Source organism: Schistocerca gregaria, chromosome 8 (assembly GCF_023897955.1).
Source record: "Schistocerca gregaria isolate iqSchGreg1 chromosome 8, iqSchGreg1.2, whole genome shotgun sequence".
Taxonomy (NCBI): domain Eukaryota; kingdom Metazoa; phylum Arthropoda; class Insecta; order Orthoptera; family Acrididae; genus Schistocerca; species Schistocerca gregaria.
In genome coordinates, this window is record NC_064927.1 from 506,560,483 (window position 1) to 506,582,772 (window position 22,290).

Here is a 22,290-nt window from a genome sequence, read left to right on the forward strand (position 1 = left end):
GAGAACCAGAACCAGAGACAGTACCTCTCTTTTTAAAAGACTCGGTCGCAGATCGACCCGATACATGTTGACGTTTCATCTGTGAAATGTCCGCCCCAATACCACCCACTCCCCACACGCGCCACCCAGCCTCAGCAAGGGCCACCTGGCAGGATGACCGTTGCTGCGAGTCCTGATGCCCCACGGAGACGGGCATCTACTCCTAGGCCGACTTGGGGAGGGTGCAGCTCAGGTATCGGCAGTATGATCCCTGTGTTGTCAGGGGGCTACAACCTAGAGGGTACATGATGACCCCATCCCAACGGGCTGGCTACCATGCTCGATTTCGGGTGCCATGGAAAGTCCATCATGATCGTAGGTGCAGATGGGGATGCACTATGGGTGTAACTTGTGCCACCCATCAGGCGTTTGGGCCCAATTTGAGGAATAGTGGGTGCGGTTACTACGCCGTTACAATGCTGAGTGCCAAGGTCTTAGTGCACTGAGGACCAGTGGTACACCAAGTAAGGCGTCCTTCCCCAAAAGGCTCGTACTTCTGTAGAATTTTGGAAAATGGAGATCAAACCCCAAGGGGGACCATCACATGGAAGGCCGAAACGCAAAGCTCCTTTTAGTCGCCTCTTACGACAGGCAGGAATACCTCGCGCCTATTCTTACCCCGGACCCGCAGGGGGAGGCTTGCACAGTATAGAGTAGCATGGAGAGCTGCATCAAACGAGTCTCAGGACTGAAGACCACAGCAACAACAACATGATTTTCTGGATGCTTGAAAAAAATGTTCTTTCCAACTGTGATTAGTCTAAAATCATTTGAAAAACAGATTTTCTAAAAGCAAACTGAATGTTATCTATTTTATATAATTTTTACAAAAAACAAGTTTGAACCAATTTTGTAGAAATTTGGGAATCAGTATGTGACTGATGTTTTATACTGCAAAAGCCTTAGGTTGCTAAGTTGTTGAGACCCAAGTTTCATATTTTTCATGGCTTCAGTCAATGAGATAAGAAGCCAAAGTTAAAATTTTATTTGCAGTTTGATTTTTCTGAGTATTTTGACCCACATTGGAAATTAAACCCACTGTTTTTAGGGAGGGCAGGCGATGGGGCTTAAAACACACTGTTTCAAAGCTTCAACAGAAAACCATATTTGTAAAAGAAGTGTTGAATATATCGTGTTTTCCCTTTTCACAAAAATCATCATCTTATCAACAAATCTGTACACTGTTGGAAAATAGAAGTGAATGAAATTTTGTAGTCCACATCTATGTGCTACTGAGCGACTGCACATTACGTTTCATGTTCAGTACGTGTGAACTCTAAGTATCCAAATTTTCACATTTATCTCATGCCAGTAATTTTCAGCCACAGCTTTGAGTCAAAGTATCTGGCATTTTTAGCCTCTGATGGATAATCGAATACACTTTTCTGTGGTTAATACCATGTTCTTTCTAATGAGCTTAGTGTAGAAAATTTTTTGCAAAATCAGGTCAAAAATACATTTTTTACCTTCTTACACAATCTTCAACTATGCATGTAACATATTCAGCATTTGAAAATGGTATGTAAATGAAACATTATATTTGAGAAGCATGTGTTTTTAGGATACCACAAGCCAAGTTTAATGTACATCACATCTTTAGTCCCCAATATATAAGAAGCCAAATATTGCGAATTTTTGGGCAATTTTGCCTAAAATTTTATGGCTGCATATCCCTCATAAAATTCTTTTCATTAGTATTCCTAAGAGAATGTGTAAAGTTGTACAATATGGCAAAATTTCATTTCTTTCAACAAAATAATGCCTTAGATATAACAGCTCAAAATTGCCAGAAATTCATGTTTGTTCTGTGCAAAGTTGTGCATTGAGTCAAACAAGTGACTCTACCTCTGCCAGTATTGCCTCTACTAATATCCACTGAGGACGCATGTGAGAGTTCACATAAAATATCAATGAAATCCACAATCGTCAAACAGGGAGGTATAGGTGAGGTGATGTGAAATGACGCAGCTACTTCAATAGCATGATGCATTAATGCACACTCCTGCCCATGCCCCTCTGTATGCACTGCTCAGCAGCAATGCTGTATATGACAATGCTTCACGTTTTGTGATAGCTAGGGAGGGGGGAGAACGGTGTGCATATCATGAGCTATGCCTACTACCCATACAGGCAGACAAGTGAGAGCAGTCGATTTAATTTCATGTACAATAGCTTGCTTGTTCAGCATCGCTCTTCATACAACAATACTGATATGTGAGCACAACAGTGGGTAACAGCTAATATAAAATGATATAAAGAACCATGACTCACCAGACATGCATATAATGTACTGAAAAACTTATACAGTCGTTTAACAGGATTGTGACTTCTTTTATCAGCATTGCATAACCACTGTAGAGCACTAATACTGACAGCCCCATCAAACGAGCCAGCTCGGAATGGTACTCCATGGCCGAGGTCACCAAGAATCAAATCACCTTCCACTTCCCTCTCTAGTGCAATTTCTATAAAAAGCAACATGAAAATCATGGAAATTATCTTTTTGCCACACACACACACACACACACACACACACACACACACACACACACACACACACACACAAAATAATATTAATCTATAACTACGGAAATAAATACATTAGTTCACGCAAGCAGCATTTAAAAAGCTGTCTCAATGTCTGTGTTCTGAAACACAAAGCACAGAAATGATATACTGAATATAAACTTCACCATAATATGAAAGGCTAAGTTTCCTTTCTACAACATTTCACAGGAAAACTTTGAGCAAAAGGAAACAACTCTAAATGTGCTGTAAAACAGAAATTTCGTCCACCTCCATTTATAATTACTAAAACGGAACTTCAACTGTGATTTAAGTGCTGCAAAGCTTTAAGAATTTCAGAATTTTGTTACTGATGTAACTTTTGAGAGAGACTACAAGTAACTAACAATTTAGGAGACTACAATCCAATCTAATCTAACCTGTCATCTAATCTCTAAGATTAGCAGTGTTTTTCACATATTAAATGCAAAAATCAGTTCATGAGAATTAAGTGACCACCACACATGCAGAGTGAACTCTCACCTAAAACTAATACAAGCAACCAGAGGCAATTCTGTCAACTTGTATCAAGTGTACATAGTAGACAACAGCACATTCGCGTTTAAGAACAGTACTTGTTCCCATAGTTTGGTAGGTGGGAGGGTTATATTTGTTTCTTTGTTGTTCACAGACTGTGGTAAAATTTATATAACTTCAAGTTCAGAATCCAGAAGGCTCAGACGGAGATAGTGAATGACTATGACATCCACCAATGACAAACACACACTGATAAGCGAGATCATTATGACCAACAACCTAATATTGTTATAAACCCGTCTAGGCAATAGCAGCATCACCTGGTGAGGAATGACTGCTAGTCAGACACACACGTGCTCCATGTAGTATCAGTGAGCAGGCTGTCTGTGTGTAGAATGAGGAAGGCTTACAATCAATCTGAATTTGACCAAGGGCAGACTCTGATGGCTGGAGGATTGGCTCAAGTATTTGAAAATTGAATGATTTGCCAGGTGTTCAAGGAGTGCTGTGCTGAGTGTCTTCAACACATGGCAAAACCAAGGTGAAACCATCTGAAGATGTCATGGGGTTGAACAACCACTGCTCAATATATGTGTGGGATGTTGTAGGCAGGGCAGACTGGTAAAACAGGACAGGTGGCAAACTATGGCAGAACATCAGATTTTAATGCTGGGCAAAGACAAGTGTGCCTGACCACACAGTGCACTGAACACTTCTAATGGTGGGCCTCCACAGCTGACGACCCATGTGTGTGCCAATGTTAACACCACAACATCGGCAACTACGACTGAAATGGACATGTGACCATCGGCACTGGATGTTGGTGCAGTGTTAGAGGATTGCATGGCCTGATGAATCCCGATACTTTCTTCAGCATGCTGATTGGAGGGCTTGAATCTATCATCTTCCTTAACAGCTGTACTGCAGGATCGAAACAAGCTGGTGGCGACTCCATTATGGTCTGGAGACATTCACGTGAGCATCCGTGGAGCCAGTAAAACTTGAGCAAGGCACCATGATGGCCAGTAGTATCTGGTTGCAGACCATGTACACCATTTCAAGATGATCAGGTTTCCTGACAGAAATGCCATTTTTCAACAAGATAAATGTGTCGTGTCACGAGGCCAGAAGTGTGATGGAGTGGTTCAAGGAACACAGTGGCGAGTTACAACTGATGTGCAGTCTCCACAACTCACCAGATCTGAACCCAATTTACCACATCTGGGATGTGGGGGGGGACGTGCAGCACACTTGTGCACATCTGCGGTACCAATTCCATCCAATGACTAATCAAGGCCTCATTCCTTCCATGCCACTACATTTCGCCACTGTTATCTGTGAAAAAAGTGAATGTACCTCCTATAAGGTAGGTGACCATTATGTTCTGGATGATAAGTGTATGACAAATATTAACTGTCACATATTCAAAAGAACAGAACCACTGACCCCTTTCAACTACTGACTACCACTAATGCTGCCACTTTAACTGTGATATTATCAAATACTGTACACAGAAGGCTTGTGAACTGTGGGGCATTTGTCAATTTGTCACTGGATGGTGCATTCACAGTGAGTACATGAATATGCGCGTGTGTGTATCAAACAGTTCTTTCCAGTGTTGACTCCAATTTAAGTTGCAGTGTGATAGAAGACTTGGAATGCCATCAGAAAATTCTGTGTCAGTGTGTGAGAGAGATGATGTACTGATAAATACTGACACATATCACTTGTTTCGACTGGAAATGACAAGTCGATAAGGTCTACAGCCATAACATCTTTGATGCTTATGTATGTCTTCACTGGAGCAATGAGTGATGGTATCATCCTTCCAAATGCCAAAGCATGAACATACAGTGCTCACTGTGTGATCGAACATCCTTAACAGAAAACAATTTAAAGCACGAAAAGACCAGCTTGATATATCAACGTGAATTTCACAGAGAATGTAATAGAATGTTTGTACAAGAAAACAGAAACATTTGGTATATAAACAATATGAGTGTGATTGGGTGGTTGGTTTGGGGTATAAAGGGGCCAAACTAAAGGGTCATCAGTCCCTTTTTCTTGACGCAAGCAAGTCTCGAGGTACAAAAACAGCCAACACCACACCTAAGAAGAAAACAAATGGAATGAACAAAAAATGGGGAAAACATACACCACAAGGAAAAGTAGAAGAAGGTATTGAAACTACAGAACAGATGGTCTGGGCTGGCTGATCACAATAATAAAAAGAGGATGAGACAGCCACTCTGTAACACATTAAAATGTCCACCCCAAAAAGACAAGGTGAGATGAACACATGTAGTGAGAAAAATGACCACCAAGACAAACAAATGCAAAGAAAGTGCGACAGAGTTAAAATGGAGGGAAGGTGGTGACCTCAGAGAGAACACTAAATGCCCACTATTATGCGGTACGATAAAAAAACCCACTTCACAAATAAAATGTAAAACTAAATCTGCTATTGAGGCATTGTCATCCAACAAAGAAGGTAGGGTGGTGGGAAAGCTAAAAGTCTGCCGCAGAGCAGCTAAAAGTGGGCAGTCCAGCAGTATGTGGACGACAATCGTATGTGAGCCACAGTGACACTGAGGTGGGTCCACGCGACAGAGGAGATAACCACGTGTTAGCCACTTACGCCCAATGTGGAGCCGGCAGAGAACCACAGAGTCCCTGCAAGGGACCTGCATGGAGGTCTTTCACACATTTGTAGTCTCCTTAAGGGTACGCAATTTGTTGAGCATACTGAGATTATGCCTTTCTGTCCCCCGAAGCTGAAAAACCTTGCAGCGCAATAATGATCGCAGGTCAGTTATGCTGATCTCCAGAAGAGGTTTCCGTGTAGCCCGTTTGGCCAGCCTGTCGACGAGGTCATTTCCTGAGGTCCACAAAAACACCACGGAATGACTAAACCATTCCAGGGCATAGATGGACTCCTGGATGGTCGCTACCAAAGGATAGTGGGGTAGCACTGGTCACTAGCTTGTAGACTGCTGCTCAAGGAGTCAGTACAGAGGAGAAACGACTCGCCAGGACACGAGCGGATGCACTCGAGAGCACAAGAAATGGCCGCCAGCTCTGCAGTGAAAACACTGCAGTCATCTGGCAAGGAGTGCTGTTCAATATGTCCTCCACGAACATATGCGAGGCCAACGTGACCATCAGGCATCGAGCCATCAGTGTAAACTTCATGGTACTGGTACAAGTCAAGAATCGAGAGGAAGTGACAGCCGAGAGGTGCGGTGTTAACCGAGTCCTTAGGACCATTAGAAAAGTCCAGGAGAAGCTTCGGCATAAGTGTAAACCATGGAGATGTACCTGAATGGACCTCAAGTGTAGGTAGTAAAGGCAAGGAACACACTTCAGAGAGAAGAGATCTGACACGAAGCGCAGTAGTAAGCCCTGACCTTGGCCTCCAATGCAGTAGTTGAATCGCCGTGGATGGGAAAAGGAGAGGGTAATTTGGATGCTCAGGAGAACTATGAATGTGTGCACTGTAACTGGTGAGCAGTTGTGTGCGCCTAACCTTCAATGGAGGGACTCCGGCCTCCACCAGGACGCTGGTCATCGGACTCGTCCTAAAAGCTCCTGTTGCCAGTCGAATGCCACAGTGGTGCATTGGGTTGAGTAAACGCAATGTTGCCGGCACTGCTGAACCATGAACCAGACTCCATAGTCAATGCACGATTGAACAAGGGCCCTGTAGAGCCACAGCAGCATAGAGCGATCTGCACCCCAGTTGGTGCTGCTCAGGCAGCAGAGGGCATTGAGATGCTGCCAGCACTTCCGCTTCAGCTGACAAAGATGAGGAAGCCATGTCAACGAAGCATCGAAAACTAGTCTTAAGAATCTATATGTCTCCACTACCACGAGTGGATTGTCATTAAGGTAAAGTTCTAGTTCCAAATGAATGGTACAAAGCTGATAGAAGTGCATGACACATGACATCGCAGCTGAAAACTGGAAACCTTGGGATAGAGCCCATGACTGCACCTTGTGGACGGCTCCATATAAGCACTGCTCAGCAACACCAGTACTGGAGGAGCAGTATAAAATGCAGAAGACGTTTGCATACAGAGAAGGCGAGACCGACAGTCTGACATCTACTGCTAGACCGTTGATGGCCCCTAAAAATAAAGATACACTCAATACAGAGCCCTGTGGGACACCATTCTCCTGGATATGAGGGTAACTGTGGGAGGCACCAACTTGGACATGGAAAGTACAGATCAATAGGAAATTTTTGATAAAAATCGGGAGTGGGCCCCGGAGACCCCACTCGTATAGTGCGGCAAGGCTATTATGTCACCAGGTTGTGTCATAAGCTTTACATAAATTAAAAAAAGATGGCAACAAGGTGTTGACGTCTGGAAAAGGCTGTTCAGATGGCAGACTCGAGGGAGACTAGATTATCAATGGCAGAGTGACCCTGGTGGAAACCGCCCTGGCATGGAGCCAGTGGGCCACGCAATTCTAGGACACAACAACTGCCAACTTACCATACATTCTAATTGCTTAAAAAGAATGTTGGTGAGGCCGATGGGCTAATAGCTATCCACATCAAGCAGGTGTTTACCGAGTTTGAGCACTGGAATGATGGTGCACTTCCGCCATTATGATGGAAAGATGCCATCACACCAGATCCGGTTGACGATGACATGTAGATGTCGCTTGTAGTCGGACGAGAGATTTTTGAGCATCTGACTCGATGCAATCTGGCCCAGGACCTGTGTCAGGACAATGTGCAAGGGCAATGAGGAGCTCCCACTGTGTAAATGGAGCATTATAGGGTTCACTGTGACGTTCAGTGAATGAGAGGCCTTTCCTTTCCATCCGCTGTCTGAGGGTGCTAAATGCTGTGGGATAATTCTCTGACGTGGAGGCTTGAGAATAGTGCTCAGCAATTGCGTTTGCATTGGTAGATAACACACCATTGATGTTAATGCCAGTAACACCTGTCAAGGCTTGGTACCCATAAACACATCTGATCTCTGTCCAGAATTGGGAAGGTGACGTATGGCACCCAATGGTCGAGACGTACCTCTCTCAACACTCCTGTTTCCGTGTTTTTATAAGCTGGCCTACGTGGGCACAGAGCCATTTAAAAGCTATTATGTGCTGCTTATGTTGCTGCAGAGCTCGCCAAATGCTCTTTAATGGCTAGGGGCACCCTAAAAAACCGCAGAAACGATCGTTCTAGTGACCTGCTCGACTACCTCATCGATGGTACCATGTGTGGGAGATTCAACGGTGACAGCAGAGGTGAAAGCATCCCACTCTATCTTTGTAGGCGTCCAGGGGAATAGAGCTGGGGGAGCAATAGGAAGATGGAAAAGTGGTCACTACCACAGAAGTCATTGTGAGCTCTCCAGTGGACAGATGGGAGAAGTCCTGGGCTGCAGAGGGATAAATCAATGGCCAACTATGTGCCATGAGCCACACTGAAATGTGCTGTGGTCCCAGTATTTAAGAGGCAGAGGTCAAGTTGAGACAGGAACGTTTTGACATCTCTACCTCGGTCAGTAAGTGCAGTACCACCCCACAAGGTGTTATGGGTGTTAAAATCTCCCAAAAGTAGGATTAGTTTAGGGAGTTGATCAATCAGTGCAACCAATGCGTTCAGGGATACTGCACCATCTGGAGGAAGATATACATTGCAGACAGTTATTTCCTGCATCGTCCTTACCCTGACAGCCACAGCTTCAAGAGGGGTTTGAAGGGGCACAAGTTCACTGAATACTGGGTTTACGACATAGACACAAACTCCACCTGACGCACTGTAGTCACTATGGTTAATGTAATATCCCTTATAGCCGCGAAGGGCAGGGGTCCGCATTGACGAAAACCGGTTTCCTGGTAGGCAATGCAGAAAGCAGGTGTAAAGCTCAACAGTTGCCGTAGCTCAGCCAGGTGGTGGAAAAAACCGCAGCAATTCCACTGGAGGATCACATTATCGTGAGGCTGGGAAGGCATGAAGCATGCAAGGAGGCATGTTACACCTCAGGGTCACCTGCTGCCACCGATTCAGTATTTTTATCCATTCCTATTGTAAATGAAACATCAGAGAGATCCAGGTCCTCAGGGGATGCTGAGACCTCCACCTCATCCACAGGTGCAGAATTGGTAGGGAATGGTGGTGGTGGTGATGATAGGAACCAGAGGAGGCTGTTCCTTCTCCAGCTGGGGGGAAACTGATGTCCCCTGTGTTTGGGGTGGCACTGCTCCCGAAGTAGGTACTTTGGGAGCAATGGAAGGAGTTTTTCCCCCTACCACCAAGGGGGGCAGATGTATTCTGGAGACCTGGAGGGCCCACTGTTCGTGGCACAGTGTGGTACGACTGGTACTTGTGTAGCTGCAGTGTATTTGGAGGTCAACCGAACAGGGTGTAATCGTTCAAATTTATGTTTAGCCTCTTGGTAAGCCAACCGGTGCAGGGTATTGTACTCCATGATTTTCTGCTCTTTTCGGAGTACTCTGCAGTCTGGTGAGTACGGGATGTACTGCTCTCCGCAGTTGATGCATGTGGGAAGAGGCGCACAGGGAGTACCTGGATGCAGTGGACGTCCGCAGTCTCTATATGTGACATTGGAAGTGTATCAGAAAGACATGTGCCCGAATTTCCAGCACTTAAAGCACCGCATAGGGGGAGGGACATCACAGCGGTAAACCATCACCTTGACCTTTTCAGGATATGAATCACCCTCAAAGGCCAAGATGAAGGCACCGGTAGCAACTCCGTTGTCTTTGGGTCCCCTGTAAACGCACTGGATGAAATGAAAACCCCGCCGTTCTAGACTGGTGCGAAGCTTGTCAACAGACTGCAAGAGGAAGTCACGATGGAAAATAAGCCCCTGGACCATGTTGAGGCTTTTATGGGGAGTGACAGAAACACGAATATCATCCAGCCAATCACAAGCGAGCAATGCCCGAGGTCGGGCTAGGGATGCTGTGTGAATCAAGACTACATCACTTCTCATCCTGAACACCGCTTTCACTTCCCCAAACTTATCCTCAAGATATTAACAAAAAACTGAGGCTTCATATGTAGAAAGGAGTCCCCATCCATTCTGCTACAGGCTAAATACCAAGGCGAATATAGCTGTCTTCTTTCTGTAGCCCTACGTTCCTCTCCTGGTGTAGCAAGGAAGGGAAATGATTTTGGGTCATATCTGTCAGCATTGTACTCGATCTTGCCCTTCTTAGAGACTGCTGGCAACATACGGTCACCAGCAAGACATGACAGTCCACTTCTTTGCAGGTCATCCGCCCTGATGCCACCCACTCCGATCAGGGGCTCTCCCCATGGGCACCACCAAGCCACAGCAAAGGCCACCTGATATGACGGCCGTTGCCAGGAGTCCTGATGTCCCAGGAAGGCGGGCACCTACTCCTTGGCATACATGGGGAGTTTACAGCTCAGGCATCAGCAATGGCGATCCCTGTGGTGTCAGGGGGATACCACCAAATGGGTACATGACAGCCCCACCACAACAGACTGGCTACCATGCTGGATATTGGGCACAGAGAAATCCAGTAGTCACGGGGGCGAAAGAGGACAGCAGACAACGGAAGAAGATGACATACGCCGGAAAGTGTCCTCACACAAATAGTTGAATTGCAAGTGGAGATGCAAAGCCATAACAAGAGGATCAGGAGATCGAAACTAAGGGCGCTATGGATAACTCATGCACCACGTAAAGTGTACTTCCCCACATGGCCAGCACTTCTGTATAATTTGGAAAGTGGCAGATCAAACCATAAAATGGGACCTGAACTTACAGGATCGAAAAGTGTGAGACTTCTTTCAGTCGCCTCTTACAACAGGCAGGGATACCTGGGGACTATTCTAACCCCCAGACCCACAGGGGGAATATGAGTGTGAAACTATGTAAGAGAATACAGGAAAATTATAGAAAAAAATGAATGGCGACTTGTGCATCCTTAAGGAAGGTTGTGTGTGAAAGTCTACAACAATGTTTGAAGCCAGAGATTGGCACTGGTTTCTCAAAAAACATTAGAAAATTCTTATCATTCGTATACTCAATGAATGAATTCCCACTTCCCGTTTCATGGCCCAATCTGTTGCAACTGAACACAACCAACACAAAGCTGAAGTATTCACCTGCAAATTTAACAATGCATTCACACCTAATGATACTAATACAGTGCTATGTTTGACTGCTACACACTTTCACAAATGAGATACCAAATGAAGCACTAATGCTGTTGTGGTCTTCAATCGTAAGAGTGGTTAGATACAGCATTCCAAACAAATCATCTTGTGCAGGCTGTGATGTCCGGAATTAAAAAAAAAAAAGGAGGGTGGTAATTTTTTGTTTTTTTGATTTGTTGAAAGGAAAGAAAGAAAAAAGGGTGAATAAAGGTGAAGGGAAGTGGTTCTATTTTTACTGGAATGAACTTATTGATGGACATCACAAAAATTTATTTTACCTATATTTTTTTTTTTACTCATCGAAGAAGACAACACAACACATATAAAAAAAATCATCACACTAATATTATCCACAGAATGATCGTTTCACAAGACACTTTCTAGCTCGACTGACTCTTAAGACTGAACAAGACTCGACTGACACTACTCTCTCTCTGGACCACAGCCTCTTCATGTCCCTCTGGACCAGAGATTTCAACTGTGATTCGCATGCCGATTATTTAATTAATCGTACAGCCGCTGGGCACGCGCTTGGCGCGTCATTTAAATGGGGTTAAACGCACACCGCGAGAGGCGTGGGCTAGCGGTGTCTTACAGGTATCGCCACAAGGCCCCATCATCTCTTAATACCTACTGCAACTTACGTCCATTTGAACTTTCTTACTGTATTCATCCCTTAGGGTCCATCTACAAATTTTAACACTCACATTCCTCTCCAATACCAAATTTACAGTTCTTTGAGGCATCAGAATGTCTTCTATCAACCAATCCCTTTTTTAAAGTGAAGTTGGACTATACATTTCTTTTCTCTGTCATCTGATTTTGGAGCTCCTCATAAGTTACACGATGAACTACGAATAACACATAAAAATAAAATAAAAGCTATCATTTACCTACAGCTGGCTGATGTGTGGCACATAGAAATATGTAATAAAAAACTATTCATAATAGCTTTAGAGTTCTTACTCTATTCCTGGTACAAGCAAACACACCCTCGCACCCAACCACAGACACACACATGCACATGGCCCGTGGCCACAGCGAGACTGACCGTTTATTATAAATAGCATTTGCCTGGGTGGATGATGGAGGAGAGGAGCTAGGGAAGAACGGTGAGGTGAGGAAGCGGTAGTGGGATAATATGAGGCACGTCTCTACACAGATGACACAGCAGCACCACTACAACATGAAAGGAATTCAGAAGGAAGAGCACGTAACAGGTAGGTAAGTAGGTAGGTAGCTAGGTAAGTAGGTAGGTAGCTAGCTAGGTAGGTAGGTAGGTAGGTAGGTAGAAACCAAACAGTTTGCATAGTGAAGTTGCTGTTGTGGTGTGCAACATGTTTGGCCACTGGATGGTCAAGTTAGCAATTTGCCCAGTGTGGCTGCAACCATTCATGCACGCTGGTAGCTAAGCGTGCCCACATAGGATGCTGTATGTACAGTAATAGCAGCATAGCAAATACGTAACATGGCTGCTTTCATACAGTCTTGCCTTTTGTAGGATAGGAAATGCCTAACAGTGGCAGGAGGTGGACGGGCACATGGGACCGGTCTTGAACCTGGGTCGACCCCAAGGAAAAGGCCTACTGGCAGCAGGGTTGACATAAGAATGGACAAGGATAGTCTGTAGGTTTCTGGTTACGACTCCTCATTTCAGGACACAAAGAGAGATAAACTGAATCTCTGGTGAAGGATGACGACAGCAGAGGAGTGCTGGTCAGTTGCTTTTTATTAGGTTTACTGGTGTCAGAGGAGGAGATGGCACGGGAGATCTGTTTATGGACAAGCTGGATAAGGATTTGTTTGTACGATGGGAAGTTATGGACAATAGTTTGGGTTTGTTGGTCCACAACATTCATTCTGTGGAGCACTGCTACCAGCCACAATGGGATGAGTAGTTGGGAGACCTGTGGGGTAGTGTTTGTGGAGTTTGGGGAGTAAGTAAAAGGTACAAGTGTTGGGGGCTACAGGTGGGCGGAGGGAGATGGATTCAGTTGTCAGGTTTTGGGATGGACCTAAGTCCTTGGGGAGCTGCCAGAGGTTCTGTTGGACTTCTGGGATGGGATGATGGTTGTAAGGCTTGTATGCAGAAGTGCTGGAAAGTTGGCGGAGGCCCTCAGCTACATAGTCACTATGATTCATGACCACTGTGCGAAGGATGATAAAAAGTCTTGATTAGTTTTCAGGTTACTGTTAGCTGTGTGCTCCATACAAGTAAAGGACTCACTGGGAAGAAGTTTAGGAAAGGAAAGTAAGGCCAAGTTCAAAATGAGGAATTCCTGGAGGTTTACCAGGAGATGACTGGGTGGAAGGTGAGGAGGATCATGGTTAGACCGAGTTCGTAACTATTTTAGACAAGACACTATATATGGTTCTGGATGGCTGCTGTCAGTGGGGTGTGGAGCAAAGAAAAGTTTCCACAGCAGAAAATGGGTTAAGGAAAGAAGGGCCTTTAAGTCTAACATGGCTGGACTAGGGTTGGGGAGGCCTTCAGAAAGTACTAAGACTTCTGCAGGTGTTAGACTTTTGCAGAAACAGCTGTCTGTAACCTGAAAATCAATCCAGACATCATCATCCTTCCAATAGACAAAGGCTCCTTCACAGCAGTCAAAGTAGTAACTATGTGGCTGAGGATCTCTGGTAACTTTCCAACACCTCTGCATATGAAACTTGAAACCATGATCTCATTCCATAAGTCCAACAGAATCTCCAGTAGCTCCCCAAGGAGTTAGGTTCACCCCAAAGCCTGACAATTGAATCTACGTTCCTCCTCACAATGGCAACTCCCTGCACTCCTACCTTTTACCCACTCCCCATACTGCACAAACCTCACCCCACAGGATTTCCTATTGGTTGTCCCATTGTGGCTCGGTACAATATTCCCACAGAATGAACCTATACCTTTGCTGACCAACCCATCCAAACTATTGCCTGTAACTTCCCACCTCACATACAAGACATCACTCACTTCCTTCACTGCCTTTACATAGTCCCTGTCCTATTACCACCAGATGCCTTGTTAATCAGTGTGGATGTGATGTTCTTACATAACAACATCCCTCTATGTACATGGCCTTCTGATACCAAACTTACTATCTCTTTCCTAATTCTAGCCCACCACATCCTGACCCAAAATTTTTATTTCACTTCTGAAGGCCAAATATATAAGCAAATGCATAGTACTGTAATGCGTACTCACATGCCATCACCCTATGCCAACTCATTTATGGGCCTCTGGAGATAGCCTTCCTCTCCAGTCAGCACATAAAACCCCCATGTCTGGTTCTGATTCACTGATGACATTTTGAAGATATGGCAGTGACAACCTTTGCTGTTTCTTATATAACCTCTACACCCACTCCTATATCCAATTCAACTAGTCTTCCTCAGCTCAACGAGTCACTCTGCTTGATGTTGATCTCCACCTCTAAAATGGCTCCAAAAATATGTCGGTTCATATAAGAACACCTACTACCACCAGCATCTCCACAACATTTCACCTGTTCCATATCAAAAAGTCTCTTCTTTACAGCCTCCCCACCCATGGATGCCATGTCTGCAGTGGAAAGCAGGATTTGTCAATACATACTATTATCCATACCGGAGCTGTTACTAATAGACAGTATCCCATCCAGCTCATCTATAAATAAATCTCTTCCCCCCCCCCCCCCCCCACTGACACCAGTAAACCTGTTAAGCAGACACTAAACAGTACTCCTCTGATCTCACCCTGGCCTTGAAAAGTTCAAGCACATCCTTCACTATAGCTTCAATATTTGTTGTTCTTGTCTATTCCCATTCCAACCCTGCTCCAAATGGGGCATTCCCTTGTGGTTTTCCTAGGTGCAAGACCAGACCCATATGCCCACGCACCACCTACTACTGCAATCCAGTCATAGGCACTTCCTATCATACAAAATGCAGAGCCATGTGAAATCAGCCATGTTGTATATCAGTGATGCTGCAGGTCTCCTTACCCCATGAACCTTGCCGTTGGTGGTGAGGCTTGCATGCCTCAGCAATATAGACAGCTATATTCTAGGGGCAACCACAAAGGAGGGGTATCTGTCGAGGGACCAGATAAATATATGGTTCCTGAAGAGGGGCAGAAGCCTTTTCAGTAGTTGCAGGGGCAACAGTCTGGTTGATTGTCTGATCTGGCCTTTTAACACTGGCCAAAACGGCCTTACTGTGCTGGTACTGTGAACAGCTGAAAGCAATGCGAAACTGTAGCCTTAATTTTTCCCAAAAGCATGCAGTTTTACTGTATCATTAAATGATGACACTCTCTTGGATAAAATATTCTGGAGGTAAAATAGTCCCTCATTCAAATCTCTGGCCAGCAACTACTCAGGAGGATGTTGTTATCAGGAAAAAGGAAACTGGCATTCTATGGACTGAAGTGTGTAATGTTAGATCCCTTAATTGGGGTGGTAGGTTAAAAAATTTAAAAAGGGAAATGGGCAAGTTAAAGTTAGGTATAGTGGGAGTTAGTAAAGTTTGGTGGCAGGAGGAACAGGACTTGGGGTCTGGGGAATACAGGGTTATAAATTCAAAATCAAATACGGATCATTCAGGAGTATGTTTAATAATGAATACAAAAAGAAAAATAGGAATCCACATAAGTTACTACAAATAGCAAAGTGAACACTTTATTGTAGCCAAGATAGGCATGAAGCCCACACCCACCACAGTAGTACAAGTTTGTATGTCAACTAGCTCCACAGATGAGGAAGAGATTCCTGAAATATATGATAAGATAAAATAAATTATTCAGATAGTCGAGGAACATGAAAATTTAACAGTCACAGGGGACTGAAATTCGATATTATTAAAAGGAAGAGAGAGAAAAATATCAGAAGAATATGTACTGAGGGAAAGGAATGAAAGGGGAAGCAGCCTGGTAGAATTTAGCACAGAGCATAATTTAAATATAGCTAACATTTGGTTTAAGGATAATGAAAGAAGACTGTAAATGTGGAAGAAACCTGGAGACACTGGAAGGTTTCAGACTGATTATATAATGGTAAGACCAATATTTCAGAACAAGATTTTAAATTTTAAAACATTTCCAGGGGCAGCATATATGAACTCTGCCCACAAATTATTGGTTATGAACTGTAGATTAAAGCTCATTAAACTGCCAAGAGGTAGAATTTAAGGAAATGGGACCTGGATACACTGAGAGAACCAGAGGTTGGAGAGGGTTTCAGAGGGAGCATTAGGGAACGACTGACAAGAAAACAGGAAAGAAATACAATAGAAGAAGAACGCATACTGCATACTGAAGGCGGTGGAAGATCAAGTAGGTGAAAAGACGAGGGCTAGTAAGTAGGAATCCCTTGGAGACACAAGAGAGATTGAATTTAAATGATGAAAGGAGAAAATATGAAAATGCAGTGAATGAAGCAGGCGAAAAGGAATATGACCATCTAAAAAATGAGACTGACAGGAAGTGCAAAATGGCTAAGCGGGAATGACTGGAGGATGAATGTAAGGATTTACATGCGTACATCACTAGGTGAGAGACAGATGCCGCCTACAGAGCTCTGGAGAAAAGAGAATCATCTGTTTTATTGTTGTTGTGGTCTTCAGTCCTGAGACTGGTCTGATGTGGATCTCCATGCTACTCTATCCTGTGCAAGATTCTTCATCTCCCAGTACCTACTGCAACCTACATCCTTCTGAATCTGCTTAGTGTATTCATCTCTTGATATCCCTCTGTGATTTTTACCCTCCACGCTGCCCTCCAATACTAAATTGGTGATCCCTCAATGTCTCAGAACATGTCCTACCAACCGATCCCTTCTTCTAGTCAAGTTGTGCCACAAGCTCCTCTTCTCCCCAATTCTATTCAATAACTCCTCATTAGTTATGTTATCTACCCATATAATCTTCACCATTCTTCTGTAGCACCACATTTCAAAAGCTTCTATTCTCTTCTTGTCAAAACTAGTTATTGTCCACGTTTCACTTCCATACATGGCTACACTCCATACAAATACTTTCAGAAACGACCTCCTGACACTTAAATCTATACTCAATGTTAACAAATTTCTCTTCTTCACAAACGCTTTCCTTGCCATTACCAGTCTACATTTTATATCCTCTCTACTTCGACCATCATCAGTTATTTTACTCCCCTATTAGCAAAACTCCTTTACTACTTTAAGTGTCTCATTTCCTGATCTAATTCCCTCAGCATCACCCGACTTAATTCGACTACATTCCATTATCCTTGTTTTGCTTTTGTTGATGTTCATCTTATACCCTCCTTTCAAGACACCGTCCATTCCGTTCAACTGCACTTCCAAGTCCTTTGCTGTCTCTGACGGGATTACAATGTCATTGGCGAACCTCAAGGTTTTTATTACTTCTCCATGGATTTTAATACCTACTCTGAACTTTTCTTTTGTTTCCTTTATTGCTTGCTCAATATGCAGATTCAATAACATCTGCATGAATGTCAAAAGCCCAGATGGGAAACTAGTTTTAACAAAGAAAGGAAAGCAGAAAGGAGTACGCAGAGGGTCTATACAAGGTAGATGTAAATGAAGGCAATATTATGGGAATGGAAGAGGGCACAGATGAAGATGAGATGGGAGATGATAAATGTCATGTGACTAGGGCCTGCCGTCGGGTAGACCGTTTGCCTGTTGCAAGTCTTTCGATTTGACGCCACTTAGGCGACTTGTGCGTATATGGGGATGAAATGACGATGATTAGCACAACACAACATCCAGTCCCTGAGTGGAGAAAATCTCTGACCCAGCTGCGAATCAAACCCAGGCCCTTAGGAATGACATGCTCTCGCACTGACCACTCAGCTACCAGGGGCGGACAGATGGGAGATACAATACTGCGACAAGAATTTGACAGAGCACTGAAGGATATAAGTCAAAACAAGGGCCCGGAAATAAGCAACATTCCATTAGAAATGCTGATAGCCTTGGGAGAGCCAGCCATGACAGACTCCTTCCATCTGGTGCGAAAGATGTACGAGACAAGCAAAATATCCTCAGACTTGAAGAAGAGCATAATAATTGCAGTTCCACTCTACGACTTATCATAGAAGATAGGTTGCGAAAAGGCAAACCTGCATTTATAGCATTTGTAGACTTAGAGAAAGATTCTGACAATGTTGATTGGAACACTCTCTTCAAAATTCTGAAGGTAGCGGGAGTAAAATACAGGGAGCAAAAGGCTATTTACAACTTGTACAGAAACCAGAGGGCAGTTATAAGAGTTGAGGGGCATGAAAGGAAAGCAATTGTTGAGGAGGGAGTTAGGCAGGATTGTAGCCTATCCCCGATGTTATTCAATCCTCATACTGAGCAAGCAGTAAAGGAAACAAAATAAAAAGCTGGAGTAGGAATTAAAGACCAGGGGAGCTTTGAGGTTTGCTGAGGACATTGTAAATCTCTCAGAGACAGCAAAGAACTTGGAAGAGCAGTTGAACATAATGGACAATGTCTTGAAAAGATGATATTTGATGAAGATCAACAAAAGCAAAATGAGAGGTACAGAATGTTACCGAATTAAATCCAGTGATGTTGAGGGAATTAGATTAGGAAATGAGACCCTTGAAGTAGAAGACCAGTTTTGCTACTTGAACAACAAACTAAATGATGATGGTTGAAGTAGAGAGGATATAAAATGTAACTGTCAATAGCAAAAAGGTGTTTCTGAAGAAGATAATTTGTTAACACTGAGTATAGATTTAAGTATCAGGAAATCCTTTCTGAAAGTGTTTGTATCGAGTACAGCCAGGTTTGGAAGTTAAACATGGACGATAAACAGTTTAAACAAGAAGAGAACAGAAGCTTTTGAAATGTGGTGTTACAGAAAAATGCTGAAGATTGGATGGGTAAGTCATGTAACTAATGAGGAGGTACAGAATACAACTGAAAAGAAGAAAAATTTGTGGCACAACCTAACTAGAAGAAGGGGCATGGTTGGTAGAACACATTCCGAGACATGAAGGGATCAACCAATTTAATACTGCTGGGAAACAGGGAGGGTAAAAATCACAGAGGGAGACCAAGAGATGAATACACCAAGCAGGTTTGGAAGGATGTAGGCTGCAGTAGTAACTTGGAGGTGAAGAGGCTTGCAGAGGATAGGGTAGCACGAAGAGCTGCATGAAACCAGCCTTCGAACTGAAGACAAAGACAACAACAACAACAACAACAACAACAACAACAACAACATGCTGCAATTAACTGTACAACACTCTATGTGGGCATGACAAGTAACCAGCATGAACAACTGCTGCAAAACTGTGCCAAACTACAAACTTAATCTTGTGGTACCCACTGCAATACAAATGACTTCAACAGCAACTGCTTCACTATGTGAGCCATTTGGATACTCCAATTCTTGCATTAGTATCTCTGAACTAGGCTGGTATGAATAGTCTCTTCAGCATATTCTGCACTCTTGCAATGCCCCTACACCCTGGCTTAAACCTCCACTAACTGTTTCCCACTGTCTCACATTACCTTTTTCCTCCTCTTCTGTCCACACCACTTCTTACCTATCTAGATCTTGTACCATCTTCTCTCACCATTCTTCCTCTCCTTCCCAAGCAGTCTCTCTCTCTCTCTCTCTCTCTCTCTCTCTCTCTCTCTCTCTCTCTCCCCCCCCCCTCTCTCTCCCCCCCATCTTTACTTTCCTCTTCTCCCCTCACTTCCCTTCCCCTCCTCTCCCTACCCTTTATCTTTTATATACTCTACCCTCTGAGCATCTTGTTGTGCAGCCAGGAAGTCAGCTATGGAGACACCTGCCTCACACTACTCCCCTAAATCCTCTCCTTGTGTGTCAATCCCCAGACCCTCCATACTCTTCTGATCTGTTCGGGGGATTGCTTTCGACAATCAACAGTCAGTCTTGCCATGGATATGGGTGAGTGTGTTTGGGAGTCTCTGTGGTTGTGCACATGAATGTGAGTGCTTCTACTAGAGAAAGAGCAAATGCTCGAAAACTAGTTTAAATAGTTTTCTGTGCATATTTCCATTTGCTGCATGTCAGTCAGTTATGGGTGAGTGGTTGTTTTCCCTTTATTTTACATATTAATCTCCAGTATTCTCGTATAGCTCCACATTTCAAAAACTTCTATTCTCTTCTTGTCTGAAATGCTTAACGTCCATGTTTCACACCCATGTAAGGGTACACACCAGGCAAATACCTTTAGAAGAGACTTTCTAAAACTTGAATCTATATTCGAGATTAAGAAATTTCTTTTCTTCAGAAACAGTTTTCTTGCCATTACAAATCTACATTTTAGTTGCTCTCAGCTTTGCCCCTCATAAGTTATTTTACTGACCAAGTAGCAAAACACATCATCTACTTTCAGCGTTTTATTTTGTAATTTAATTCCCAGTTTAATTCAACTACATTCCACCACTCTTGTTTTGTTTCTGTTGTTATTCATCTTATAACTTCTTTTCAAGACACAGACCATTCCATTCAACTGCTCTTTCAAATCCTTTGTTCTCTATGCTGGAATTACAATGTCACTGGGAAACCTGAAAGTCCTTATTTCTTCTCACCACACTTTAATTAATTCTCCAAATCTTTATTTGGTTCCTTTACAGTTTGTTCAATGCACAGACTGAACAATATTGGGGGTAGGCTACAACCCTGTCTTGCGCCCTTCCCAACTATGGCTTCCCTTTAATGTCTGTCAATTCTTACAACTGCAGTCTGGTTTGTGTACAAGCTGTGAATCCCTTTTGCTCCCTGTATTTTATCCCCACTACCTTCAGAATTTCCAATACTGTATTCAAGTCAACATTGTCAAACACTGAGTACACAAATGCTACACACTGCTTTGTTCCCTTTACATGTTTGAGTTCAGATTTGATTTCTCATCTTGTAGTTGTCGATGTCTGCACCAGAAATTGGTTTAGGTACGACCGTGATAGTGTAGGACGATCGAACTTCACACTAGGTGTTGCAGTCTTGTATAATGCTGGAACTGAAATGCTTGAGCATGTATAATATTTTCATTGGTAACACAATGAGGTTGTTCTCTCACTATCTCCACATACTGTCACAAAGAAAAACAATTACTCTTTCTATTTTTTATATATTTATTAAGATGGTATCTGTTCCTTCGGACATGTCCGAAAGAACAGATACCATTGGTGACCATACAGCTCATTGAGAATGTTGGTTTTGTAGAAGGCGTGCCAGAGATAAATCCCTGCAGTCGCACTATCCTCTGTGTCCTCGGTGGCTCAGATGGCTAGAGCATCTGCCACGTAAGCAGGAGATCCCGGGTTCGAGTCCCAGTCGGGGCACACATTTTCATCTGTTCCTGTTGACGTATGCCAATGCCAGTAAGTGGCTAAGGGTGTTCATTTTCTTGTAAATTCTTTCTATATGAAACTTAAGGAACATGCACAGAAGTTGAGCTCTCAAGCTACGACAAAAAAAAAAAAAAAAAAAAAAAAAAAAAAAAAAAAAGTGAAACATTGAAGCAACTCACATATCTTCTTCTGTTTCTGCACAGTATTGTTATACTGTGTACACTCATTCACAGGTTGCTGTATTACTCTTTCCTGGCAAGATGATGTATGGCATTAACACAAAAGCCCATGCAGAGGCTTCATCTCTTGCAGATACTATGATCACCATTGTACCTTGAAGACATATTGTGGCCCTATGTACACTTGTTACAAGCAAAAACAGGTAACGCAATCTCCATACAGTTTCCTAGACTTTATTAATAGATCACGATATCATTTACAGATTGCAACCATCAGATGTAGATTTTTCTTTCTTTAACTCTTCTCCTAAGATAAGTCATATGATCAGTACTGTCTCGCACATTCCTACAGTTTTCTGGAACCCAAAATGATCTCCCCTGAGGCTGGTTTTTACCAGTTTTTCCATTCTTCTGCAAATAATTCATGTCAACATTTTGCAACAATGACTTACTAAAGTGGTAGTTCGGTAATACTCACTCCTGTCAGCACCTTCTTTCTTTGAAATATGAATTATTACATTCTTCAAGTCTGAAGGCATTTCCC

General features: G+C 43.3%; 1 protein-coding gene across 1 annotated transcript in view; it reads right to left on the minus strand.

The window, feature by feature from the left end:
* The window catches only part of LOC126283968 (probable 18S rRNA (guanine-N(7))-methyltransferase), a 65,594-nt gene that overhangs the window by 24,150 nt on the left and 19,154 nt on the right, over nt 1-22,290 (minus strand). Inside the window, exon 4 of the mRNA XM_049982426.1 lies at nt 2,311-2,504. Coding sequence (XP_049838383.1) covers nt 2,311-2,504 — 194 coding nt within the window. The remainder of the gene's footprint in view (nt 1-2,310; nt 2,505-22,290) is intronic.